The sequence below is a fragment of the Salvelinus fontinalis genome, chromosome 2, assembly GCF_029448725.1.
Source record: "Salvelinus fontinalis isolate EN_2023a chromosome 2, ASM2944872v1, whole genome shotgun sequence".
Lineage (NCBI taxonomy): Eukaryota > Metazoa > Chordata > Actinopteri > Salmoniformes > Salmonidae > Salvelinus > Salvelinus fontinalis.
The window spans coordinates 45,417,829-45,445,780 of NC_074666.1; the positions used below are offsets into that span (position 1 = coordinate 45,417,829).

The 27,952-nt window shown below is 41.9% G+C and overlaps 1 protein-coding gene across 1 annotated transcript; it reads right to left on the reverse strand.

Moving 5' to 3' along the window:
• Window positions 1-47: 47 nt before the first annotated feature.
• LOC129819573 (hypoxia up-regulated protein 1-like) lies at window positions 48-27,811 on the reverse strand. Its single transcript, XM_055875935.1, has 24 exons — window positions 27,546-27,811; window positions 20,668-20,740; window positions 20,161-20,254; window positions 19,760-19,838; window positions 19,456-19,610; window positions 18,617-18,693; window positions 18,327-18,508; window positions 18,082-18,197; window positions 16,562-16,748; window positions 16,034-16,168; window positions 11,859-11,941; window positions 8,601-8,733; window positions 8,235-8,419; window positions 6,585-6,723; window positions 6,152-6,203; window positions 5,439-5,515; window positions 5,173-5,325; window positions 4,520-4,704; window positions 4,186-4,273; window positions 3,818-4,074; window positions 3,092-3,176; window positions 2,617-2,884; window positions 2,212-2,319; window positions 48-1,933 (listed from the first exon to the last, which is right to left on the reverse strand). The coding sequence occupies exons 2-24, from the start codon at window positions 20,732-20,734 to the stop codon at window positions 1,884-1,886; spliced, it is 2,955 nt and encodes a 984-aa protein (XP_055731910.1). The 5' UTR covers window positions 20,735-20,740; window positions 27,546-27,811; the 3' UTR covers window positions 48-1,883.
• Between the last annotated feature and the right edge of the window lie 141 nt (window positions 27,812-27,952).

The window sequence follows — 27,952 nt, forward strand, 5'->3', positions numbered from 1 at the left end:
AAAACACTTTTCCATGTGAATATATCTGTAACCTGCACATATAGCACTGCATGTTTAAATAGTTTATTTTTCATTTTAAGCTATGAAAGTCTGGTATTGTTATTGGAATTAAGGGTTCTCTTTGTTTAGGGACAAGTATCAATCAATGTTATACAATATCTAGTATAATCACAATATAACCAAATGTCACAATTCAAAATGATTACAAATGTGTATTAGGGTTTCAAGGGCTCCTTTTTGATTCAGTCCATCAAATCATATTTAAATGTTATACAGTTGTCTTTTCCTTAAGTGTCCCAGTCTTTACAGATACCGGTGAATGACCACTCAAACACTTGACATCCTTTATACAAGTAAAATAGAAACGGTCAACTTTCTCTTCATCTGTCCTGCTGCTCTTCAAATTGGTCAATTACACATTCACACAGGCCAATCTGGAATTAAAACGCAATGAAACAATTACTTAGATTATTTGATTTACAGAATCAACCCTAGCCCAGAGTTACAAGGGGTCTCCAAATACACATTTGAAAGTGGGTCTTCAAATACACATCTTATTTTTAAAGACATGGATTGAAAAAAAAAAAAAATCCACTGTTCACCATAATAGTAATTTTTTATAAATTAACAGTTCAGAATCAAAAGCGTTGGTATTCCCCAATCCCGTTTGTTTATTCCCCCTCTCAAACCATCTAAGGTGATGCAAAAAACAGGAACCACACTCCTCGGGTAGAGATTCAAGCAGTTTGAGACGTGGATAATATCTACTTATTCTTCAGTCAGTGCAACAGTTTAGCAGCCCTCAAATTCATACTTGCAGCCATACAAAGAACAGGGTTGTGTTCAGTAGGGCACAGCGGAACAAAACATAACAATAATCAATGCCATTTTATTTTTTCACCTACTGAACACAACCCATGGCAGGCCCGAAATGACACCTTGGTAATTTAAGTTGACCTAACTTTATGTATTGGAGTGCAATTTACAGAGAAATAAGAACTCAAGATAGATGTACTTCAGTAAAAATGTTTCCCTCAAGCCAATTCACTGATGAATTGTCAGAAGACCATGGCGAGAAGGTTCTGAAAAGCATAAATACATATTTTACACCTATGAACACATTTAACGACTGGTCATCAGTAATATTTGGATGAAAAATCAATTCCCTTTTTGTAACATTGTATACACACATCACGGATTGTTTATGCATTATGAGCCACAATACAAGGTATTAAAGGAATTCAATATTCAAATACAACTAAAGCCCATTCCATTTCCCAAAAGGAGCATACATAAACTCCAGCCCTTTGATATATTTCTCAACAACCACACAATGAACCCACAAAAAAATAAATGAAAGCAAGATTAGCTACGAGAAAACATAAGCCTGCTTGAAAGGTCAAATCACAAACGATGCAATTCAACAGAGTTCCAGTGGAGGAAACATTGAATCCTGTTATCATTAGTCCTACCAAAACAAAACACTTATTTCTGTTCTATGCAGGGCAAATATACAGTTGTCCAAGTAGTCATTTGCATGTGGCCTAAAGTATGCCTAAACCTGTAGGGCAGGACAGTAGAATACAAACTTCAAGTCTTGTCAGTTCATTCGCTGGTTACTCCAGGCTTCGTCAGCGCTCCTTGCTCATGTCAGTAAGAGGGGAAAGATGTTCAGCCGCCGAGGGGGATGAAGGTGAACAGAAAGTGAGAACGAGAGGTAGGTAGGTAGTGGGAATAAGAGTTCAAGAAGTCTGAGCTGATCCAATGACTTTCTGGTTTTCAAAATAAAAGGCTGGAAAAACAAAACCCCCAAAATATGTGGGAAACTTGAAAACAATTAAACATCGTCAATAAATACAATGAAATCTCTTTAGTTCCAGCTGTTATAACTCATCCCCTATGTGGTTTTCTGACTGGTTTTTCTCTGTTGGTTCTGAAAATTGGGAGGAATACAATATTATACTCAAAAATGTAGCAGCACAGTATTACAAATATGACCAGGTATAAAACCAAAATAAAGACTAAAGGACAACTAAAATGCCCTTCCTTTTCATAGTTAAAGACAGTTGCTCTAGCTTGAATGGAATGCCCAATTGTTTCTTTCCATCAGATGCCCACTTATGTAGCGAGAAATTGTAAAGGCAACTGGGTGCCAATTCACACGCAAAAATGTTGTTTCTATGGCAGACACGGTTCCTATGACAGACGTACCTGTACTTGCAGTTTTATCTGTAGGCTGTGATTGTCTGGACGAGTCTGTGTTCTGTCCAGTAGGCTCTTTGATGGGAGGTTCCTCTTGCTGCACCTCCTCAGTGCCCTCTTGAATGAAAAGTGGACTGATTACATTTGTTTAAGGGATCATTGATAAGATATCACACGTCATTTGATCAAGTCTGCAAAAGCACTTCCTTTGCAAATGACAAAGGACATTAATTACAGCTGAGGAACCCCCTTTATTACATACCAAACGGAAGAAAATGTACAAACAGGGAGGGACTACCTACAGTCCATACACTCAAATTAGTTTCAAGATGTTTTGCTACAGTGTGCCCTACTGAACATGCCCTCAAAATATAAATGTGAACAGAAATGTGTTGGTTTTCCCTGCTTTCCCACCTTCGTCTTTGGTCTCCTCCTTGGGAAGTATGACTTTCTCTTCAATTTTGCTGCTGTTGGCCTTGCTGCTGCTGCTCTCTGATGTGGTGCTGTTATTGGGCTTGGCGGCCTTGGGCTTGGCTGCCTTGGGCTTGGTGGCCTTGTTCAGCAAGTAGTTGACCTCGCTGTCCAGCAAAGCCCACTTGGACTCTATGTCTTTGGACAGCAGCACAGGCCGCTCCGTGGGAGATCTCTTCTCCTGCTCAGCTACTGTGTTGGTCTTCCACGTCTGTTGAAGAGTGGGAGGTATTGGCGGTTAAAATAAAATGAAAAATAATAAAAGTTTACAACAAACGATGGCACTCAGTGAAACTTCCATATAGATTGTTTTGAACCACGTCATCTCATATTTGAGTAATAATGGTCAATCAAAATAATATAGTTGACAAATGCGCTGAGTAAAACAAATAGGACTTTATGAAACATCATTACATACAGTGGTCTCGTTGATGACTTTTTCCAACCTCTTCAGCTCCACGTCAGTGAAGATTCGGTCATCCTCTGGTACAAGTTTGGAGCTCCTTAAGGAAAAACCACAGAAGACCCATGTCAAATGGATGCATTGTACATATCATGATTCACCTCAAATGTTAAACTCTGAAGCTAAGCAGGGTCGGTCCTGGCCGGTCGCTGGATGGGAAATCAGATGCTGCCAAAAGTGGTGTTACAGGGCCAGTAGGGGTCCCCCTTTCCTCTGGTCTAAGGATAGAGATCCCAAATTCCCCAATTTGGCCCTTATACCATTATGGCCATCTAATCATCCCCAGCTTCCAATTGGTTAATTCATCTCCTCTGTAACTCTTCCCCAGATTGTTGCTGTTAAAGAGATTGTTTTCAGGCAAGGCACTGCAGCTCAGTGCTAGAGGTGTCACTATAGACCCTGGTTTGATCCGGGGCTGTATCACAACCGGCCGTGATTGGGAGTCCCATAGAGCAGCGCACAATTCGCCCAGCATCGTCCGGGTTAGGGGAGGGTTTGGCCAGGGTAGGCCGTCATTGTAAAATAAGAATGTTCTTACCGGACTTTTCTAGTTACATTTAAAAAACGTATCTGGTAAAATAAGGGTAACTAAACAGATCTTGGGCCAGTTTTTCCATTCCAGGTTATGAATGGTGAAGGGGAAGCCGATCCTAGAGCTCTAACAGAGCTGCTTTGACCCACCTGAGGAAGAAGCTGGAGCTGTTGAGCATGCTCTCCAGGGTGGCCAGGTGGCCAGGCCACTTCCTGCGCTCTTTCACACGGAAGAACATGTCCTTGCACAGCTTCCTGAGATCCTGCAGCTTCTCCCGCAACTCCTTGGTGGACGCAGAGTAGCCATCCTCGTCCATCCAGGTCGACACTTTACTCAGTCTGGCCAGGATGGTTTCCTTCTCTTCCTCCAACACCACTGCCTGGTACTCCTCCTGGTAAATTTTGTCCTAATGGAGAGGAGATAAGGTTTTATATATACACACACACACGTGTGTGAGAGAGCCAGAGCGCCAGACAGAGAATATACTGATGTTCTACTGTAAATGTACTGTTCTAACCTGGGTATCAAAAAGGAATTCCTCGAGGCTGTTCAGTGTCTTCTCCCTCTCCTGTTTCTCCAGGTCTCTATCAGTCAGGTCTTGGAGCCTGAAAGGAAGAAAACAAACATTGCAGCGAATTTTGAGGTAGCCGGGACTCAAACCTGGGTCTATGCGTCTGTCAAACAACTTAGCCATTACACCAACAGATTCAAAACCTCTGAAGTCACTAGGTGTTTGACAAGTCACGACTACATCAATATCGGCATTATTATAGCTTGAAAAATGTATTTTCAACTACCCCGCCATGCACATTTGAGCCCATCTAAAATGTCAGAAGGAAAGAGCGACACACTTCTTGTTTGAGGAGGTGATGGCTTCAAAATTAGGTTTAAGGATGTCATTCATTTGGAGCTCCACTGTGACATCCTCAGAGAACTCGGTTTTCTTCTGAGGCTTGGCTTTCTTCTTGGCCTCAGTCTTTGCCGCTTCCTCTGTCGTTTTCTCCTCTTCTCCAGATATGGCTCCCTCCTTTTCATCCTGCTCAGAAAAATAAAATATTTAATAGTTCATGGAAACTTGGTTTATTCAAGAGAGCCTCATTTACATTACGGTAATGAGTTATTTAATGTCCAATTCAAACAGAGAATGAGATAAAACTCATTCATGTGAGGTTAGTATACACCCCCCCACTCTTGACAACATTCTCTTACCAAACATTCCATTCAACTTGTTAACATTTTGGAAAGTTCATTAACCACAAAAGGACTGAATACACCCCAGGGCTGAGCTTAACAAACCAGGGCCACGTTTAGAAGGCAAACGTTATGGAATGTTGCAGATAGAAATGTCATGAATAGAGCTGTTCGGATACCTTAAACATGCCAGAGGCATTTTTGTTCTACATATTTCCATCTGAACATTCCACAATGTGGAACTAGGCGAACTGAGCTAGGCCCAGTTACATCCCAGGCATTTATGTGGAATCCAACTGAGCCAAGCTCTTACCTGAAGGTCAGCCTTACTGTCTACTCCCTCAGTCTTCTCGTGGGTTGGGGCCACCTCCTCCTGCTGCTGTTTCTCCCCAGGCTCCTGCTTCTCTTCCTGGGGAGCAGCCTCCTCTTGCTCCTTCACAGACTCCGGATGAACCTTCTCCTCATCCTGGATTCAGAGACAATAGGGGAGAGGCAGAGAGAGTTAGACAGCCATGAACTAGTGTTAAGGAGGAACTCTGGTGCTTGTTACATTAGGATGGTAACTGAGTAGTGGGTTACCTGAACTGGTTCCGTCACATTTGCGTTGGGTTCTGAGGATCCCCCTCCAAACAGGCTGGAAATTGTATTTCCCAGTTCTGACAAGTCAAGAGACAGAATTAAGACACGGAAGAGACTGATTTAGAGCTGGGACAATAACCTGAAAATTATCGACATGACCATACAGATCCCTTATCGCAGGCATTTTGCTGATATAGTTCATTAGTTCCTGGCCTATAGAGAAATGTGAAGCTTGAAATTAAATAAGTATGCTAATATGGGTGATTGTTAATTCGACAATTGATGGCTACAACCAAACTAGTACTCTACTCAAAAGGCACTCGCACACCTGAGCAAACTTTCTGCAGGTGCATGGCAACAGTTGAAGATGAATGAAAAATGAAAACGCACACTGCTCTTGATAGTATCACTGATCTTTAATAAGCTTACGTATCAGTCTCACGGCCTTCGTCAGAGCTTTTTGACGAAGGCCGTGAGGCCGATACGTAAGCTTTACCAAATCTGTGATACTATCAAGAGCAGAGTGTGGTTTCCTTTTTAATACAACCAAACTAGTAACAATATTTTAAAAGATAATTTAAAAAGTGATGCACATTAATGTTATAAACTTATCGTTCTTGCATTAATTCAGGCAATTTTGTCTGTCGCCCACCTCTACTATGATAGAGGGGTGATCAGATGTCAAATGATTACGATGTTAGCATAAAACCCACTTGTCAGAGTAGACTCCTCCTCCTCCACAATGGTCTCAAAGACAGACGCCACCTGAAGAAAACAACTTAGTTCAAGCGATAGGTCAATGTCGATTACCCCAAAACAAAAGAGTTCAATAGTGTCTAAATCAACTCAAAATAACTTCAAACCAATTTCAATTGGGTTTATGTGGGTAGAGATGCAAACACGAGATGCAAACAGATGAGAATGTAGGTTTTACATTTTTTAAAAGTAAATTGCGTCTAACCTTTAACGTAAATATAAAATATTTTGATGTATTTTGCAACCATCTTGAAAATGTAAAAAGCCTGATGCGTTTTATATTTGAGGTTTAGTTGTACTTCCAGAGAGGAGCTACATAAGTATAAGAGAATTGCACTGACCATGGTGTTCATATAATTCACATTCGATAAGTAATTATATGGTACTGACCCGGTCCAGGAGGAGCACGCCACTCTTGTCCATGTTGAAGCTGGCCTTGATGCCCTTGTACTCAGCATCTGTGTGCTTCTGGAAGCTGCTGCCCACCCCAGACAGCTGCACTGTGGTCAGGTTGAGAGAGCCAAAGACACTGGTGAAAGAAATGACAAATGTTTTATTTACAATTAAAATCAGACCCCTCCAAGTTAATGCATCTGATGATAATTGAATGTTAATGCAACAGGTAAGTTAGCTGTAAGTCACTTCCATTCCAATTAAATTCAAAACAGCTTTATTTGTCCCCTTAGTGTCTATAGCTTTAATATAAATGGCCGAACAAACGCTGCTATAGCATATCCTTAATTTTCCAGGCGGTCTACATAAAACATTTTCAGACCTTGCCGTTTAGCCGTGTTGCCTCACAGAGTGGGGTAAATCTATGGGCCGATTTCCTGGACAGACTAAAACCAAATCCTAGGCACAAAAAAAAGGTATTCTCCATTGGGCCACTTCTTTACACACACACACACATTATATATAACCTTCCTTTTGTCTCATCGGAAACTCAAGCTACTATATTTGCAGATGATCCTACAATTTATACAGCAAGCGCTACAAGTAGATCCGGGAAATAATGGAGTGGGTTTTCCGGAACAAACTTGTTTTGAACACCAAGAAAACCAAGGTTATGCTAGTCTGTTCCACCAGCAAAAGGCCAACAAAATATGGGATATAATTAAGTATATATGAGGGAACCACAAATTGAGGAAGTGTCAGAAACCAAACTACTACGGGTGCAGCAAGACAACTGCTTATCATGGTTGTCTCAAACTCTTGTAAAAAAATATATTCAAACTGCATGCATGATCAGAAGGATAACCAAATATTTACCGGGAAAGATTATTTTGCAAACAGCCCAAGCATTAATTGGGAGTCAGGTGAACTACTGTTCTGTGGTCTGGGGAAATGCATCAGCAAGTAACATTAGGAGGCTGCAGATCACACAGAACAAAGCAACAAGGATTGTTTTAAGGTGGGGATATGGTTCTTCTGTTGTAGTCATGCTCAATGCGCTTGGCTGGTCATCAATCAAGATAATTAAAAATCATGCTAATTTTATTTCACAATATACACCATTTAAAACAGCCAAACTATTCACAACAGTATCAGTTGGTAAGAGACAGACATTCAGTAAATACTAGGAATAGATTGTCCACCATCTATGTTTTATCCAGACAGAATAGAAATAGGCAAAAGAACATGATTTCGAGCAATAAAGAAATGGAATAACTTCTGCGCAAACCAGAAACCTTCCAATATAAATTCAAACAATACTTTAGAACCATTTAAATTGGAAGGTTGTGCAGGACTATGGTAGATGAAGGAATCAAACTATCATTTCAGACTGTTTTTATCTGGTCAATATGTCAGTGTTTTATGTCTGTTTGTTACAGTGTGTTGTATGTGAAAATGTGATCTTATTATGTTGTATTTTAATGTTTAAGGACTCGTGGAAGATTTGTCCAAATGACGACTAAGAGATCGTAATAAAATAAAATCCATTCAGCATGCTTTAGTCCATGCCTAGGCTTAATCTGTGTCCAGGAAACCGTACCTAAATTCCAACCAGTTAAACCCTACTTTATTTTGGGTGGTGTTCACCTGAGGTCTTCCTGGCCCAGGAAACTGAGATCTCCGTAGTTGACGTAGAAGGCAAAGTCGTCAGTGTGGTTGAAGGTGATGACCTTGCTCTGGGGGTAGGTGGCCATCCTCTGGAACAGGATATGCTTGTTGTGCTTCAGGATCCTGGAGCCATCCTCCTCCTCCACCTCCCTTGTGAACTCCACCTGGAGAGTGAGAGAAACAAATACAGCTGTATGCTACAATCCAAAATAAATGTTAAAGATGAGCACATATGACATGCAGTTGTGTGGTGCTTAGCTTTTACATTCATTTTGGATTGAGGCAAGTCAATAATTATTTAAAATTAAAGGGTGGGTTACAATGTTAAAGAATTGGCTGTGTTACCTGGATGGGGAAAACGGTTGCCTCTCTAACCAGGAAGGGTTGGACTTTGAAGGCCTTGCTGAGGGCAGCGGCCTGGTACACAGCCCCCATGGCTGCAGCCTCATCTGCGTTGAGGTTCTTCCCCAGCTCCTCTCTACACAGTCAGGTCAAAGTGAAATATCACTCCAAAAACAAGGTTGGCCAGATACTTTTGCAGACCTCAAAAGCAGTCAAATGGTTTGTATATGAAACTACATGCCTCAATCAATGTTCACTCGAAGCTGAGGCGTTACCCGAGACTGCCGTGCAGCTCCCCGGGACTACCGCAGAACGGAGAGGTGCACAAGACAACTTCACTCAACTTTCTAGAGTTTAACCAGTTAGTTAACACCATCGTTTCCCTTGACTGTGGCAATTGTGATCAAAGCAATAGTCACTTTCAAATGTAACAAAAACTATGCAAGAGATTTTGCTGTAGGCAGACCGCGTTGGAGTAGGATGCTATTGCGCCCATACTCTACACAGACCGGTGCAGAATAACCAATCAGAGCTGCAGTAGGCCTATATGCAAATAGACCATAGCCATATCAGATCTGTGACATTTTTTGAAGTGGACTGTTTACATGAGTAGATGTGCTTGTTTTGAGATCAAAGCAAGAGCTGCATGTAGCCACGGGGGCACATTTTATTAATATCCTTTGCTAGTTAGTGAATTATTAGCCCAGTTAAAGCTAATTTCTAGACAGCAATAGGGGTGTCATTGCTTCATACAAGAGCACAAAACATGTACATTACCAGACATCGTTGAAAAGCAAGTCAGGTACAGAGCCATTTTCAGTCTTAAAAAAAGGGTCTGTTGTATTTTGAGGTAGGCTTGAATAAGCTAAGTAGCCAATAGGCAGATGGTAGCATCATTTGTCTGATTCTTTATAATAAATGGTACGGGAATAATAATGTAAAGTGGTTTCTTGCACCAACCACCACATTTTCAGTCACCTTGTTTGAAGGACAAGTAGATAACAGGTCAATGTCAATCCCTGCATGTTTCTTTCAAAAGTCTCATGGAATGTAGGCCTACATTGAACACCACACATTGGCTGCTACTGTAGGCTGAATGATAGAACTGCTATTTCCATGTTAAAATGTTATGGGATGCATTTTCTCCATTGTTTTATGGCAGGCCACTCTGGTACAGTGGCTTGCAAAAATATTCACCCCCTTGGCATTTTTCTTATTTTGTTGCCTTACAACCTGGAATTAATAGATTTTGGGGAGTTTGTATCATTTGATTTACCACAACATGCCTACCACTTTGAAGATGCTAAATATTTTCTCTTGTGAAACGAACAAGATATAGAAGAAAAAAAAATTACTTGAGCGTGCATAACTATTCCACCCCCCCAAAGTCAATACTTTGTAGAGCCACCTTTTGCAACAATTACAGCTGCAAGTCTCTTGGGGTATGTCTATAAACTTGGCACATCTAGCCACGGGGATGTTTGCCCATTCAAAGCAAAACTGCTACAGCTCCTTCAAGTTGGATAGGTTCCGCTGGTGTACAGCAATCGTTAAGTCATACCACATATTCTCAATTGGATTGAGGTCTGGGCTTGGAGTAGGCCATTCCAAGACATTTAAATATGTTTCCCCTTAAATCACGTGAGTGTTGCTTTAGCAGTATGCTTAGAGTCATTGTCCTGCAGGAAGGTGAACCTCCATCACAGTCTCAATTCTCTGGGAGACGGAAACAGGTTTCCCTCAAGAAATTCCCTGTATTTAGCGACATCCATCATTCCATCAATTCTGAACAGTTTCCCAGTCCCTGACAATGAAAAACATCCCCACAACATGATGCTGCCAACACACTTCGCTGTGGGAATGGTGTTCTCAGGGTGATGAGGTGTTGAGCTTTTTTTGTCCAAGAAATCTTCATTTTAGTCTCATCTGACCAGAGTACCTTCTTCCATATGTTTGGGGAGTCTCCATGCCTTTTGGCAAATACCAAATGTGTTTGCTAATTTTTTTCTTTAAGCAATGGCTTTTTCTGGCCACTCTCCCATCAAGCCCAGCTCTGGAGTGTACGGCTTAAAGTGGTCCTATGGACAGATACTCCAATCTCCGCTGTGGAGCTTTGCAGCTCCTTCAGGGTCATCTTTGGTCTCTTTGTTGCCTCTGATTAATGCCCTCCTTGCCTGGTCTGAGTTTGGTGGTAGGCCCTCTCTTTGCAGGTTTGTTGTGGTGCCATTTTATTTTCATTTAATGGGACATTCAAAGTTTGATATTTTTTTTATAACCCAACCCTGATCTGTACTTCTCCACAACTTAGTCCCTGACCTGTTTGGAGAGCTCATTGGTCTTCATGGTGCCGCTTGCTTGGTGGTGCCACAGACTCTGGGGCTTTTCAGAACAGGTGCATGCATGCATATATACATACTCAGATCATGTGACACTTAAATAAAGTCCACCTGTGTGCAATCTAACTAATGTGACTTCTGAAGGTAATTGGTTTCACCAGATCTTATTTAGGGGATTCATAGCAAAGGGGGTGAATACATATGCACACAACACTTTATTTTGTAGAATTTTTTGAAACAAGCAATTTCATTTTTTCCACTTCACCATTTGACTATTTAGTGTACGTCCATTACATAAAATCGAAATAAAAATTTCAATTACAGGTTGTAATGCAACAAAAATAAGAAATACGCCAAGGGGGAATACTGAATACTTTTGCAAGGCACTGTAGGCCTAATACATTATAATCAAATAGCCATAGTAGCCTACTTGGCAACTTAAAACAGGCACAGCCAGAAGTTGCACAGAACTTTTACAACGTTCAAGTTCATGCTCAGACCGGCAATTTGCTCAGTGCCCAAATTTAACGAAACATTGGCCTATTTTCATATTCATTTGCAATTAAGGCATATCTAGCTGATCTTCACAACAAATGGTGTACACCTTAGTATAATTCCTATTTTTCAGGTCCAAAAACACCTGGCGTAGTTCGATTTTGGGTCTAACTTTCCCTTTAAGCCTTTTCATCCCAGATGGAGCATTTCCAACATGTGAGTTACATACCATCACTCCAGTAGATAATACCTATGACACGTTCAGGTGAAGCACTTACTCTATTCTATTCCGTTCCATTGTCTAGGGCGTTATTTTTTGGAATATGACATCTTACAGCCAAAACACTGGACAATAGGGAGCATTCTATGTCTATGTCATGTAGTGTAGAGCCCCAAGTATTGGCAGTGTCAAGTTAAACTGATGACATACTTCCCAACGGCTTTGAGCAGCACTTCTTGCACCTTAGGCACGCGGGTGGAGCCACCCACAAGGATCACCTGCTCGATCTCATCCTGTTGGAAAACAATGTTGGAAGATATACTTACAGTATTTGCAAATAAACAAACGTGTGTTAGTTCAATCTCTGAAGGCTTGACATGCTGAAACATGTCATGTTTAACCCCGTAAGGTCAATGTCCACACCCTCGTGGATATCTAATTAGCAGAATACAACAATCCCAAAAAAATCTGGTCAGTTTAAGCTAGATATGTTTTTTTTTGTTGTTGCATTGGATGCGTCTCAATGTGTCAGACCATGAGACATCCTGCAAATCAGTCTGACAAAATAGTCTGTAGCGTCCAAACGGGTTGGCCTACAAGCTACTGAAAAATATATAAAGCATTGGTGGCATATTTCATGAGCTGAAGTAAAAAAAGATCCCAAAAATGTGCCACACACAAAGCTTATTTCTCTAAAATGTGGAGCAAAAATGTGTTTATATCCCTGTTTTTGTCACAAAACACAATGCCACAGAAGTCTCAAATTTTGATGGAGCATGCAAATTGCATGCCGACTGCAGGAATGTCCACCGGAGCAGTCGCCAGAGAATTGAATGTTAATTTCTCTACCATAAGCCGCCCCCGTCGTTTTAGAGATATTGGCAGTCCATCCAACTGGCCTCACAACTGCCGACCACGTATACCCACGCCAGCTTAGGACCTCCACATCCGGCTACACCTGCGGGATCGTTGAGACCAGCCAGACGGACAGCTGATGAAACTGAGTATTTCTGTCTGTAATTAGTGAATTTGTCAGTATGTTCAACTGGCCTCACAACCGCAGACCATGTGTACAGCATTGTGTGGGCGAGCGGTTTGCCCCATGGTGGCGGTGGGGATAAGCTACGGACAATAAACACAATTGCATTTTAAAATCGACAGCAATTTGAATGCACAGAGATAACCTGACGAGATCCTGAGGCCCATTGTCATGCCCTTCATCCACCGCCGTCGCCTCATTTTCAGCATAATAATACACAGCCCCGTTTTGCAATGATCTGTACACAATTCCGGGAAGCTGAAAATGTCCCAGTTCAGTGGATTGCATACTGTCCTTCCATGGTCTGCATGTTTGGGACGCTCTGGATCGACGTGTACGACAGCATGCACCAGTTCCCGCCAATATCCAGCAACTTCACACAGCCATTGAATTGGAGTGGGACAACATTCTACATGCCACAATCAAGAGCCTGATCAACTCGACGCGAAGGAGATGGGTCGCACTGTATGAGGCAAATGGTGGTCACACCAGGTACTGACTTCTTTCGGATCCATGCACCTACTCTTTTTTGTGTGTGTGTGTGGGGGGGGGGGGTCTGACCAACAGATGCATATCTGTATTCCTAGTCTTGAGAAATAGTCATGAGAAATCCACAGAATAGGGCCCAATACATTTATTTCGATGAACTAACTCTAATCTTTAAAATAGTTGTTGCGTTTATAATTTTTGTTCGGTATATTATGACTCTATGGAAAGTTGACTTTCTCGTCGACCTCCACAAGCGTCTTGGGACTCGTCTGATGTTGGTACAGCCAATCTGCCAAGTTCTGTCTGTAGCGTCAAAACAGTTTGGGCTACACACTAATATGACCCCTCTTTGCAAAGGTGAGACTCTCACAAACACGTTGGCTGTTTTGCTCAAACGCCCACAGGCCTCACAAAACTCGCCTGAAGGTCCCCCGGTACCAGTTGGGAGAAAAAAATTAATGGAAGTATATGGAGACTTCAGTGCCAAAATTAAGGTAAAAAAAAAAAGATTATTTTTTAAAATGTTTATATACACTGCTCAAACAAATAAAGGGAACACTTAAACACAATGTAACTCCAAGTCAATCACACTTCTGTGAAATCAAACTGTCCACTTAGGAAGCAACACTGATTGACAATAAATTTCACATGATGTGAAATTGGAATGGAATGGAATAGACAACAGGTGGAAATTATAGGCAATTAGCAAGACACCCCCAATAAAGGAGTGGTTCTGCAGGTGGTGACCACAGACCACTTCAGTTCCTATGCTTCCTGGCTGATGTTTTGGTCCCTTTTGAATGCTGGCGGTGCTTTCACTCCAGTGGTAGCATGAGACGGAGTCTACAACCCACACAAGTGGCTCAGGTAGTGCAGCTCATCCAGAATGGCACATCAATGCGAGCTGTGGCAAGAAGGTTTGCTGTGTCTGTCAGCGTAGTGTCCAGAGCATGGAGGCGCTACCAGGAGACAGGCCAGTACACCAGGAGACGTGGAGGAGGCCGTAGGAGGGCAACAACCCAGCAGCAGGACCGCTACCTACGCCTTTGTGCAAGGAGGAGCAGGAGGAGCACTGCCAGAGCCCTGCAAAATGACCTCCAGCAGGCCACAAATGTGCATGTGTCTGCTCAAACGGTCAGAAACAGACTCCATGAGGGTGGTATGAGGGCCCGACGTCCACAGGTGGGGGTTGTGCTTACAGCCCAACACTGTGCAGGACGTTTGGCATTTGCCAGAGAACACCAAGATTGGCAAATTCGCCACTGGCGCCCTGTGCTCTTCACAGATGAAAGCAGGTTCACACTGAGTACGTGACAGAGTCTGGAGACGCCGTGGAGAACGTTCTGCTGCCTGCAACATCCTCCAGCATGACCGGTGTGGTGGTCGGTCAGTTATGGTGTGGGGTGGCATTTCTTTGGGGGGCCGCACAGCCCTCCATGTGCTCGCCAGAGGTAGCCTGACTGCCATTAGGTACCGAGATGAGCTCCTCAGACCCCTTGTGAGACCATATGCTGGTGCGGTTGGCCCTGGGTTCCTCCTAATGCAAGACAATGCTAGACCTCATGTGGCTGGAGTGTGTCAGCAGTTCCTGCAAGAGGAAGGCATTGATGCTATGGACTGGCCCGCCCGTTCCCCAGACCTGAATCCAATTGAGCACATCTGGGACATCATGTCTCGCTCCATCCACCAACGCCACGTTGCACCACAGACTGTCCAGGAGTTGGCGGATGCTTTAGTCCAGGTCTCGGAGGAGATCCCTCAGGAGACCATCCGCCACCTCATCAGGAGCATGCCCAGGCGTTGTAGGGAGGTCATGCAGGCACGTGGAGGCCACACACACACTACTGAGCCTCATTTTGACTTGTTTTAAGGACATTACATCAAAGTTGGATCAGCCTGTAGTGTGGTTTTCCACTTTAATTTTGAGTGTGACTCCAAATCCAGACCTCCATGGGTTGATAAATTTGATTTCCATTGATAATTTGTGTGATTTTGTTGTCAGCACATTCAACTATGTAAAGAAAAAAGTATTTAATAAGAATATTTCATTCAGATCTAGGATGTGTTATTTTAGTGTTCCCTTTATTTTATTGAGCAGTATATCTCTCTCTCTGTGTCTCCCAATCTGTCATCTCAGATCGAAGACACTTCAGCACAATAATCCTTTAGTTCCGTCCCCCAATTTTTTTTTCCATTTATTGAATCGGTTATTCAATGCATTTGTATGGGCTGATAGCAACAGCAAGGCCAAACATTATTTTATTTTTTAATACTTTAATGAGTATTAAAATTCAAATGATCCTTGGTATAACCTTAAAACAATTTTATATAGTTAGTAGAAACCCCTCCCCCAGCTTAGAGTTTTATGGGTTAAGATACTGTTCCACTGAACATTGCACCACAATAAAGGATATTTAATATCAAACCTACATCAAAGTGCAACATCTTGTTCCCATAGACCTCAGGCATCAACAATTGTACTTTAGTTTGATTCTACTACGCAATTGTGACAGGATGTTCAGAGAATACTTTTTCCTATGGAGCATAGCCATTCCACAGATCCAGGGGCTTGGGAAGCTACAGCACGATTTTTTTGAGCATGACTTTTGATGCTTTTGTCTGTCATTTGTGCATAAAAAGTCCCAAGTCTCCCCAAAATGTAAAATAAAGTTAGACACTGCTTGACTTAAAGATCAATTGACAAACAGGCGTCATGTTCATTAAGGCACTCAATGGGAAATGTTTCACGGTTTTCAACAGAAATCCAAAAATCTAGTTATTGGACAAATCCAGGGAGTTCCTTCCTGGTTAAGTCCATTTGGTGCCTAATGAATGTGCACAAGCTGCGGTGACTCACCAGGGACATCTCTGCAGAGCCGAGGGCCTCCTGTACAGGGCCAGGCACTCTCTCAAAAAGGTCAGAGCACAGGGTCTCAAACTCCACACGGGTCACCTTGGCCTTGAAATCCATGTCATCCAGAAGCCCTTCCACCTGAACAACAAAGAGAGTGCGAGTATATTTGGTTTACATGTACTGTAAACAGTAGGACACTATGGGTAACTGTAAAAGTGCAGTTAAAAACATTTCCCCAAATGAATGGGTACTTACTTTCAGATTTAACACACCTGACAGATCAATACATATGAAACGTTACCAAAAAAATACCATATTTCTCTAAATGTGCAGAACAGTGTAAGACTGGAAATGACAGGGAATGGAGGGATAAAGAAGCAATGCGATGGCTTCACCTGTGTAATTATTTTACAAGGTTACACATCTACAGTAGAACACTATGGGTGACATGGGAGTAACCGGTAACTACTCTCAACTGCAGCAAAGGTAAGGAGAATGGTGTAAGACTGGGGTCAGCGAAGGTCCCATCACCTCTGCCATGAATTCGGCGTTAGCGCTCAGCACAGTCTTGAGTCTCTGGGCCTCCTTGAGGAGCTTGGCCATGGCACGGTGGTTCTCCCTCACGTCCTTCTTGGTCTTCTTCTGCTCGTTGAACAGCTTGGCCAGGTGGTTCTGCAGCCGCAGCTCCATCTCAAATCCCCCCAGAGAGCGGTCAAACCTGGTCAGAGACAGAGAACATTGTTAGGTTAGGAACATTTGAGAAATGTGCTTGTCATTTATCCACAATAAGCCATTGAAAATACAAATACCTACAGTGAGCTCCGAAAGTATTGGGACAGTAACAAGTTGTTTTGGCTCTGTACTCCAGTACTTTGAACTTGAAAAGATCCAATGACAATGCGGTTTAAGTGCAGACTAAGCTTTAATATGAGGGTATATTCAGCAATATCAGACGAACCGTTTAGAGATAGCCTTTTTGTACATAGGAGGGGGGGGGGACTATTATTAGGGGAGCAAAGGTATTGGGACAAATTCACTTATATGGTATATTATAAAGTTAGGGTTAGAAGCACAAATCAAACACCCAAGACATGCTAACCTCACCATTACAATAACAGGGGAGGTTAGCATTTTGGGGGGGATATAATATTTTTGTAATTACATTTCATTACATTACATTTCAGTCATTTAGCAGACGCTCTTATCCAGAGCGACTTACAGTAGAGTGCATACATTTTATTACATTTTACATACTGAGACAAGGATATCCCTACCGGCCATACCCTCCCTAACCCGGACGACACTATGCCAATTGTGCGTCGCCCCACGGACCTCCCGGTTGCGGCCGGCTGCGACAGAGCCTGGGCGTGAACCCAGAGACTCTGGTGGCGCAGCTAGCACTGCGATGCAGTGCCCTAGACCACTGCGCCACCCGGGAGACCCAATAATATTCACGACGCATTCAGGATTATCCGTAATCATGGTAGCATCCACATGAATGTCGAAGTGTTTTCGAAACATTCTTAGTTACAATAAAATGACAATACATTATTTACAATTCATTTCTATTGGTCACAAAATAATCTGACACGACCTAAACAAACAGTAAATACATCCAACAAATTTGCTGAGTCAAACTTGATGTGGTCATTGCGTACCATGAATATGACACCAAATACCTAACTACACAACGGAATTAGTCCCAATTCCTTTGGTCCCCTAAAAAGGGGGGACTACGTACAAAAAGTGTTGTAATTTCGAATCAGTTCACCCGATATGGATGAAAAGCCTCAAATTAAAGTCTGCACCTTAACCTCATACTCATTCTATCGTTCCAAAGTGCTTGAGTAGCGAGCCAAAACTTTCTTTTTTTAATTACTGTCCCAATACATTTGGAGCTCACTGTATATGGAATGAAAACAAAACTAGTACTTATTTCATAATGATTAGAGCAGAGTGCAAGGCGTGTGCTTTCCCCAACATCCTGTGTTGCAGTGTGTGTGTGTGTGTGTGTGTGTGTAAAAATGGGTATACAGGTCCTTTTGTCTCACCCCACTCCTCGTATTTGGAGCTGTGGCTGGGAACCTAACTCTTCGGTTTTGACCGTCTGGTATGTGACGATGGTTGCCGTTGTGCTGCCTGAACCCATGTCATAGAACATTATGTTCTGTAGCAAGAGACAACGGGTTACACAAAGCAACTGTTCTGACCCACGAAACAACTTATGAAGCTCAAATCAAAAAGACTTTACCTAGTTAAATAAAAAACAAATGTAAAAGCAGCCTAGTTAGCGCACCTGAGCTGTGCTGTTGATGTCTTTTCTCCTGAAGACGCCGTAGTTGAGCGCCACCGCCGTGTTGTCGTTGATGAGCTGAAGGACTTTAACACCTGCCATCTGTGCGGCCTGCAGGACTGCTCTGCGCTCTGCCTGATTGAAAAAGGCCGGGACAGTGATCACTGCATCTTTGATGGGCTGCTCTGTAAGCAAGAGTAAAATACATTCAGTAAGGGGGGCTTCAAAATAATTGCGCAACAATGTTGAATGAAAGAAAACCTTTCCGCCGTACTACTAGTGAACAGACAAACCTGCAAAGTCCTGAGCAAGTCCACGTGAATAGTTCAAAACCATGCCCAGGAGCTCCTCTGGAGAGTACTGCATTTCTCTGCAGGAAAACAGTAGACATTACAGCCAAGCACTTTTCATATATATATATATTTAACCCCTTTCTCCACCCCAATTTCGTGATATCCAATTGGTAGTTTGTCTTGTCCCATCACCACAACTGCCGTACACTCGGGAGAGGCGAAGGTTGAGAGCCATGCATCCTCCCAAACACGACCCAACCAAGTCGCACTGCTTCTTGACACGGCTCGCTTAACCCGGAAGCCAGCCGCACCAATGTGTCGGAGGAAGCGCCGTACAGCTGGTTACTGAAGTCAGCGTGTATGCACCTAGCTGCCGCAAGGAGTCGCTAGAGCGTGATGGGACAAGGACATCCCAGGCAGCCAAACCCACCCCTAACCTGGACGCTGGGCCAATTGTGCACCGCCTCATGGGTCTCCCGGTTGCGGCCGGCTGCGACATAGCCTGGGATCAAACCTGGATCTGTAGTGACGCCTCTAGCACTGCGCCACAGTGCCTTAGAGAAACGAGCCCCCCAAAACCAATCACTCTTATCCACAACTACAGCATAGGACATACTGGATCAATGATATTGTCACAGGCTGTTTAAAATGTGCTATTTAGACAGTACGCAAAGGAACGTCGTACACTGACAAAACAATAAGTTAATGGGTCAGCATTTTGCCCCATGTCGCTAATGGCCCATAGAAGTCAGTATTATTAGTACTCGTCAACAAATCACTTGGCTCAATCACCTCCTGCTAAACAAAGGAAAAGGGAACCGATGAAATCAAAAACTTACTGTGAGTTGCTAAAGAGAACTGTGCCCCGACTCTCATCTGTCACCAGATGGTGCTCGGGGAAGCGTTTCTGATAGACCGCCACCTGTGGGTTGTCATGCATCTTGCCAAGGAGGCTCTGAAGATGCCTATAGACAAATTTGGGGGTTTTCACAGACTGCGGGAGAAAGAAAAGCAAATCAATGTCCGTGTAGATATTAATTCATGAACTTCATTGATTCCCATGGGGGAGTACAGAGCACTAACTGCATGATAGACATTTTAAAACATTTGACCTGGTAGGTTATCGATGACAAAGTGCCTTACCACTCCCAATGCACTGTCTCCAAAAAGTCTCTCGTTTTCTTTTAAACACACAGCTATTGGTGTTTTCCTCCTGGACTCCCTGTGCAACACAAAGAAGGATAAGACAGACTATTGAACCATGTTAAAGCTTTGAGAATGCTTTAAAAAAAATCTTTATCATGTACTGACCCTTAGTTCTGCCAATTTTCATTCACTATTCAGCACGGGCCCATTTAGGCATTGCCGTGTTAACATGCATTGTATACACTAAAGAACAGCTAGCGTACTCACACATTAGCGATGAGTACGATATTAATACTTATCAAACATGAAACGGAATAGGGATTTCTGTCTAAAAGCACAAAGTCCTAAACCCCCATTGCGATGACATGGCTAGAGACAATGAAAATAGCAATACTCACTTGTTTAGAGCAATCTCCATTGGCACGCCAGGTTTTACTATCGCTACTTTCATCCACTCACTGCCCAGGTCAACTGACATGACTGCAACAGAGGCTGTATGGACAAAATAATGGATATGATTATTCCATTACCTGTACTTTTGTAATAACAAAGTGATGATTACAGACTTTAAGTGAGACAATACTAAAGGTGATTAGCTTCAATGATTTCTCACTGGCTACAGTGTTATGGTGGCAATGTGAGTGATCAATCAGTCTTTTGCATCAGTTGACATTGAACTTAATCAATGTTCATCCGTGCATCAGTAAATTCATGTGTAAATAGGTACAAATACAGACAATGCATCATATTGTAATGTGATAAATTAACTATAACCTCTGTTCTTCTCGCACTCAAAATGGAGGCATTCAGATTTACGTTGAAATTTAATTTGGCGTTAAGCGAATCCGCCGGTGCTTGATGCGGGCAGGTGTCTTGGATGGAATAACCATGTGTAGTGTTAGTACCTGTTTGTGAAGGCAGCAGAGCCAAGATAAGGCAGAGGGGAGCCCATAAAGTCAGCTTCCTCCTCATGGTGACCTGTACACACAAAGCAGAACAAAAACAGATAATCAAATGCTAACAGCAGCCTTCCTGGTGACAATAAATAATTGGTTCATTATTTTGAGACCTCAAAGATGCATTCTCTTCGACTCGGTTTTTTCATCCTGTACAAATCCATTAGCTACAAATGTTGTCATTTGTTTAAGAAGTCTTTTTTGGGGTATCAAATAGGCAGGTGATTAATAAACCAAATGCACAAGAACATCAATTTCTCTATACAATGCATATCAGCAAATAGTAAAAAGTGTTGTTACAGAAAGGAAATAGAGTGAGCACATCCCCCAGTAGTACATTTTGTTTTTGCCCTAGCACTACACAGCTGATTAAAATAATTAACTCATCAAGCTTTATTTGAATCAGTGCACCCAGGGGGGCCCCCAAGACTGATTTTGGGGAAACCCTGCTCTAGAGTGTTTTCACTCAGGCCCCCCTTCCAGAATTGGGGATCATCACACACACCCCCCACCACGTCTTTATATCTTTATGGGCACAAGTCCTGTACATGACACATTGTTCACACCCCTCTTGTCAGCAGAGAGAACATTTTGCAAGTTTAAAGCTTATTCCCTGCAGTTCTACACATTGTCATGCCTAATGTTTATTTATGTAATATTTGAGTGACTCAAACATTCCAACAAATTCTATAGGCAAAAAAACATTGCTAAAAAACATTAACTGACATGGGCTAGTTGAGTTGGACATTTCTAACAAGTTATAAATAGCTCTAAGGTATGCAATGACTGGCATGAGAAGAGGAACACTGATGCACTACCCAATTTTGAAATAGCACCTTGTGAATTCTACTATTACAACTTGAAAGCCGGGTTGAGCTCCAAAAAAACCTGGCGCCGCACAGTTTGGGAACCACTGCTCTAGAGCAGCAAGTAAGGTAAAAGGAACATCTCAAAGATGACTCATGTTCTTGTGTGTACATTCCGTCACCTGCACTGTTGAACAGGAAGAGAGGTGAAAGCCAAACACCTGGTGGTCATACACCATATTGATTTCACCTATACAAAACTTTTCATACCAGTGCAGATGTAGGAAGTCCACTAGAATATTTAGATAATGCTCTGCCATTCCTCTTCAGCACGAACCCAAACCGGCTGCACGCGTGCGTCATTGTGCATAAATGTATTTTGTCCCGCCCACACCAAACGCTATCACGACACGCAGGTTAAAATATCAAAACAAACTCTGAACCAATTACGTTAATTTGGGGACTGGTCGAAAAGCATCAACTTGTTAGGGATAGGGTCTAATTTCCTGAATTTCCACCTGACTGACATGCCCAAAGTTAACTTCTTGCGAATATAGGGGGTGCTGTTTCGCATTAGCATAATTTGCTCTACAGATTAAACTGCCTAGTACTCAATTCTTGCTCGTACAATATGCATATTATTATTATTATTATTGGATAGAAAACACTCTAGTTTCTATAGCCGTTGGAATTTTGTCTCTGAGTGAAACAGAACTCCTTCTACAGCACTTTTCATGACAGGGAGTCAGATTTCAGACATCTTGGCCCCTGATCCCAGGTCGGTTTAAAGGTCCCTGTAAATGCTATGGAGAAACAGACACTTCTTAAGTCTTCCCCTGGATGTCAGTACGTGGTGACGCTTTGAATGGAGTCGATTGCGCAATCAGGGCCTCTATAAATCACCAAATACCGGAAGTAACTTCCTTTGGCTGCCTGCGCCTGACGCACGAAGGACGTCGGACTCGCCTCCTTCCAACCTGTTGTTTAGCCAGTAATATTTCTCCGGTCATGTTTTTACTCGTTATAGGTGTTAACATCATAAGGTAGTTAATTTGAACCGTTTTATAGCAATTTATATCCGTTTAGTGCGATTGAGGCATTTCTTTCTGAGACACTTTGAACCGCTGGGCACGTTTCCAGTTCATGCCGAACGTTAGTGGGCATTTCCACATGGCAAGAGGACAGCTTTCGACCAAAAGACGATTAGACCCAAGAAAGGATTCATTGCCCAAGATTCTGATGGAAGAACAGCTCATAGTAAGAACAATTTATTATGATAAATCGTGTTTGTCGAAAAATGTTAAACGCTTATGCCGCCATTTTGTTTGTTATAGCTTCGCTTGGCGCAACCTGTATTGAAAAGTAAGGATAATTTAAAAAATGTAATTCAGCGATTGTATTAAGAATTAAATTGTCTATCAATCGCTGTCCACCCTGTATTTTTTAGTCAAGTTTATGAGTATTTATGTATAAGACTAGATCACTGTCTAATATGGCGCACGACATTTTCTGACCAGCTGGGCTACTTTTCTCATTGTCTAACCATGATTTTGGTGGCTAAATATGCACATTTTCAAACAAACTCTATATGTATGTTGTAATATGATGTTACAGGAGTGTCATCTGAAGAATTCTGAGAAGGTTAGTGAAAAAATTATTACATTTTGGTGGTGATAATGCTAACGCTCTTTTTGCCGTGAATCAATGCTGGGGTAATATAACGATTTATTGTGTTTTCGCTGTAAGACACTTAGAAAATCTGAAATATTGTCTGGATTCACAGGATCTGTGTCTTTCAATTAGTGTACGCTGTGTATTTTTACGAAATGTTTTATGATTAGTAATTAGGTAATACACGTTGCTCTGTATTTTTTCTAGTCGAGTTGTGATGGTGGGTGCAATTGTAAACTATGATTTATACCTGAAATATGCACATTTTTCTAACAAAACCTATCCTATACCATAAATATGTTATCAGACTGTCATCTGATGAGGTTTTTTCTTGGTTAGTGGCTATCAATATCTTTATTTGGCCGAATTGGTGATAGCTACTGGTGGAGAGAAAAAATGGTGGACAAAGAAAAATGGTGTCTTTTGCTAACGTGGTTAGCTAATAGATTTACATACTTTGTCTTCCCTGTAAAACATTTAAAAAATCTGAAATGGTGGCTTTATTCACAAGATCTGTATCTTTCATTAGGTGTCTTGGACTTGTGATTTAATGATATTTAGATGCTACTAATTAATTGTGACGCTATGCTAGCGATGCTACTCAGTGTGGGGGGGGGTGGGGGGTGCTCCCGGACCCGGGGTAGTGAGGCGTGAAAGGTTAACTGCCTGTTACTCAGGCCCAGTTTATAAAACTGTTAAAATAATGTCTGAGACTAACATAATTGATATGGCAGGCATAAACAGAAGAAAATCCAAGCAGATTTTTTTTTTTTAGGTGCCAGGCTTTATTGTTCCTATGTAAATCCGTCTACCAGATTGCAATTCCTATGGCTTCCACTAGATGTCAACAGTAGTTAGCAAGGTTTCAGGCTTGTTTTCTGAATAACAAGAATTGAGTTTTGATTGGGAGAGCACCGGTACAATATCAGCCTTTCGGGGCGCGCACTTACTAATTGCGCTTTCCTATTGAACATACAACTTTCCGTATGAAAGAATTTACATTTTAGAGTACCTGAGGATTAAACAGAAACGTTGTTTGACTTGTTTGGATGAAGTTTAGCAGTAGCTTTTTGGACTCCTTTGTATGTTGAACGAGTGGATTACTGAAATCGATTGGTGCCAACTAAACTGACCTTCAGGGATATAAATAAGGATTTTATCTAACAAAATGACCATTCATGTTGTAGCTGGGACCCCTGGAATTGCTAACAGAGGAAGATCTTCAAAAGTAAGTGATTTATTTTATTGCCATTTGTGATTTTATGAAGCATGTGCTGGTTGAAAAATATGTTGATGTTGGGCGCCGTCCTCAGACAATCGCATGGTATGCTTCGCTGTAAAGCCTATTGTAAATCAGACAACACAGATTAACAAGAATTTAAGTTTTTAAATTATTAAAGATACTTGTATGTTCATGAATGTTTAATATTATGATTATTTTTTTGAATTGCGCGCCCTGCAATTTCCCCGGATGTTGTCGGCTTTTGTCCCGCTAGCGGACGGTATGGCAATTTAGCTAGCTAATTTGTCTTATTTAGCTAGCTTGCTGTTGCTAGCTAATTTGTCCTGGGATATGAACATGGAGTTATTTTACCTGAAATGCACAAGGTCCTCTATTCCGACAATTAATCCACACATTTAACGGTCAACCACATCATTTCTAGTCAGCTCTCCTGCTTCCAAGCTTTCTCTTCTCTGGACTTTATATTGCGATTGGCAACTTTCATAAATTAGGTGCATTACCGCCACCGACCTCGTTCGTCTGTCAGTCACCCATGTGGGTATAACCAATGAGGAGCTGGGACGTGGGTACCTGCTTCTATAAACCAATGAGGAGATGGGAGAGGCAGGACTTGCAGCGCGATCCGCGTCACAAATAGCACTGACTTCTATTTTAGCCTTTGGCAATGCAGATGCTCGTTGGCGAACGCGAGCAGTGTGGGTGCAAAAATTTAATAATATTCATTTCAAAATGTATTTTGCAACGCACGCGAGCTGTGTAGTCAGCCTGTAACGGTTCTTCAGACTTCACAATTCCAAACTCTAGTTGGGGACAATATGCCACCTTTACTGTCCAGGTGCATTCAGGCAGTGGTGTGAAGTACTTCAGTAAAAATACTTAAAGTACTACTTAAGTAATTTTTTGGATTATCTGTACTTCACTATTAATATTTGACAACTTTTACTTCACTACATTCCTGAAGAAAAGTAATTTTTACTCCATACATACATCCCTGACACCCAAAAGTACTAGTTACATTTTGAATGCTTAGCAGGACAGAAATAGTGTAATTCACACACTTGTCAAGACTATGTCCCTGGTCATCCCTACTGCCTCTGATCTGGCACACAAAAACACATGCTTCGTTAGTAAATTATGTCTGAGTGGGAGCCTGCCTCTGGCTATCTGTAAATAAGTATTAAGTGGCCATCTGCTTTGCTTAATATAACGAATTTGAAATGATTTTTACTACTTTAACTTGATACGTAAGTACATTGCAGCAATTGCATTAAGTTTCCAAAGTATATTTTTAACAAAATACTTTGACTTTCACTTTAGTATATTACTGGGTGACTTTCACTGGAGTATAAGTAAAGATAACTTAATAGAAAATAACTCAAGTATGATTTTTGGGTACTTTTTCTACCACTGTTCAGGTAAGTGGATGTTTCATGACTCATGCCCTTTGATCTTGAAATCCATCAGTTTAGGTCTGTGACTCAGTTTAGGTCTGTGACTCAGTTTAGGTCTGTGACTCAGTTTAGGTCTGTGACTCAGTTTAGGTCTGTGACTCAGTTTAGGTCTGTGACTCAGTTTAGGTCTGTGACTCAGTTTAGGTCTGTGACTCAGTTTAGGTCTGTGACTCAGTTTAGGTCTGTGACTCAGTTTAGGTCTGTGACTCAGTTTAGGTCTGTGACTCAGTTTAGGTCTGTGACTCAGTTTAGGTCTGTGACTCAGTTTAGGTCTGTGACTCAGTTTAGGTCTGTGACTCAGTTTAGGTCTGTGACTCAGTTTAGGTCTGTGACTCAGTTTAGGTCTGTGACTCAGTTTAGGTCTGTGACTCAGTTTAGGTCTGTGACTCAGTTTAGGTCTGTGACTCAGTTTAGGTCTGTGACTCAGTTTAGGTCTGTGACTCAGTTTAGGTCTGTGACTCAGTTTAGGTCTGTGACTCAGTTTAGGTCTGTGACTCAGTTTAGGTCTGTGACTCAGTTTAGGTCTGTGACTCAGTTTAGGTCTGTGACTCAGTTTAGGTCTGTGACTCAGTTTAGGTCTGTGACTCAGTTTAGGTCTGTGACTCAGTTTAGGTCTGTGACTCAGTTTAGGTCTGTGACTCAGTTTAGGTCTGTGACTCAGTTTAGGTCTGTGACTCAGTTTAGGTCTGTGACTCAGTTTAGGTCTGTGACTCAGTTTAGGTCTGTGACTCAGTTTAGGTCTGTGACTCAGTTTAGGTCTGTGACTCAGTTTAGGTCTGTGACTCAGTTTAGGTCTGTGACTCAGTTTAGGTCTGTGACTCAGTTTAGGTCTGTGACTCAGTTTAGGTCTGTGACTCAGTTTAGGTCTGTGACTCAGTTTAGGTCTGTGACTCAGTTTAGGTCTGTGACTCAGTTTAGGTCTGTGACTCAGTTTAGGTCTGTGACTCAGTTTAGGTCTGTGACTCAGTTTAGGTCTGTGACTCAGTTTAGGTCTGTGACTCAGTTTAGGTCTGTGACTCAGTTTAGGTCTGTGACTCAGTTTAGGTCTGTGACTCAGTTTAGGTCTGTGACTCAGTTTAGGTCTGTGACTCAGTTTAGGTCTGTGACTGTTAATTCAAGTGCTGATGAAGTCAGGAAGCATGATGAAAACTTGAGGCAATTATTTTTCTATCTACGGACTAGGGCACGTTTCGCGAAATAAAGGATATAGGCTAGCTAATGTCTATATCAAGTAGAAAACAATAGCCAATCAACAAGCTAATGGTTATATAGCATGTAGTTATTCATATTCAAATACATTAGCGTGGAAACTTCTAGCCCCATCATGGAGCACTGGCTATGGACGCCCAGCGCAGGTGATGCCTTGACCATTCATTCAAAAACAAAGAGAAGTCTTGGGTTCTGTAAACGGGTTCCGTCTGCTAGTTAAGTAGCTTACTACAATACAAATAATGTTTTTTAGAAACAGTTAGCTAGATTACACCTTTAAAATCCCTCAACCATTTCATTTGAAATGAGAGACTATGTTAGCAAATAACCGGTAGCTAGGACTGCTTCAATGGACCACATGAGCAACAGTAGTTGCTGGTAATTAGAATATAATGGAAAAAAATTACTTAACTAGCTAGGCACATTGCTGACATAGCAGAACCTTACCTTCTCCACTCCAGCAGGCGCACGCCTTTACTTGCAGCAAGCTTAACCGTATTATTTTAGATGATGCTTCTTACTGTTGGCTTGATCTATTAACTGAAAACCTCTTCGTAGCCACTCTAATAAAGATTTCTTGATTTTTCCCTTGTTATCACCTGCTTGTTCTCGCCATAGGGCCCAGAACGCGGCGTGATATCATTGGATCCACTCGAGTCGGTCGTCAGTAGTTACCACAGACACAAATTCATAAACCCCGCCTATTTCTACAATGTATCTTCTTTAAACCTGATCTTAACCCCAACCTTAACCAAACGGCTAGCCTTATGCATAACCTTAAATTAAGACCAAAAAGCTAATTTTTGCTTTCATTCATTTTTACGTTATATTCGATTTTGACGTTGTGGTTGTGC

Bases quoted from the DNA above. Each gene is read 5' to 3' on its own strand.
- LOC129819573 (XM_055875935.1), bottom strand. From the start codon at position 20,734: ATGAGGAGGAAGCTGACTTTATGGGCTCCCCTCTGCCTTATCTTGGCT. The intron at 18,509-18,616 runs GTTTGTCTGTTC...TCTTGCTTACAG, and splicing joins ACTTGCTCAGGACTTTGCAG to AGCAGCCCATCAAAGATGCA. The intron at 6,204-6,584 runs GTCAGTACCATA...TGTTTTCTTCAG, and splicing joins GCGTGCTCCTCCTGGACCGG to GTGGCGTCTGTCTTTGAGAC.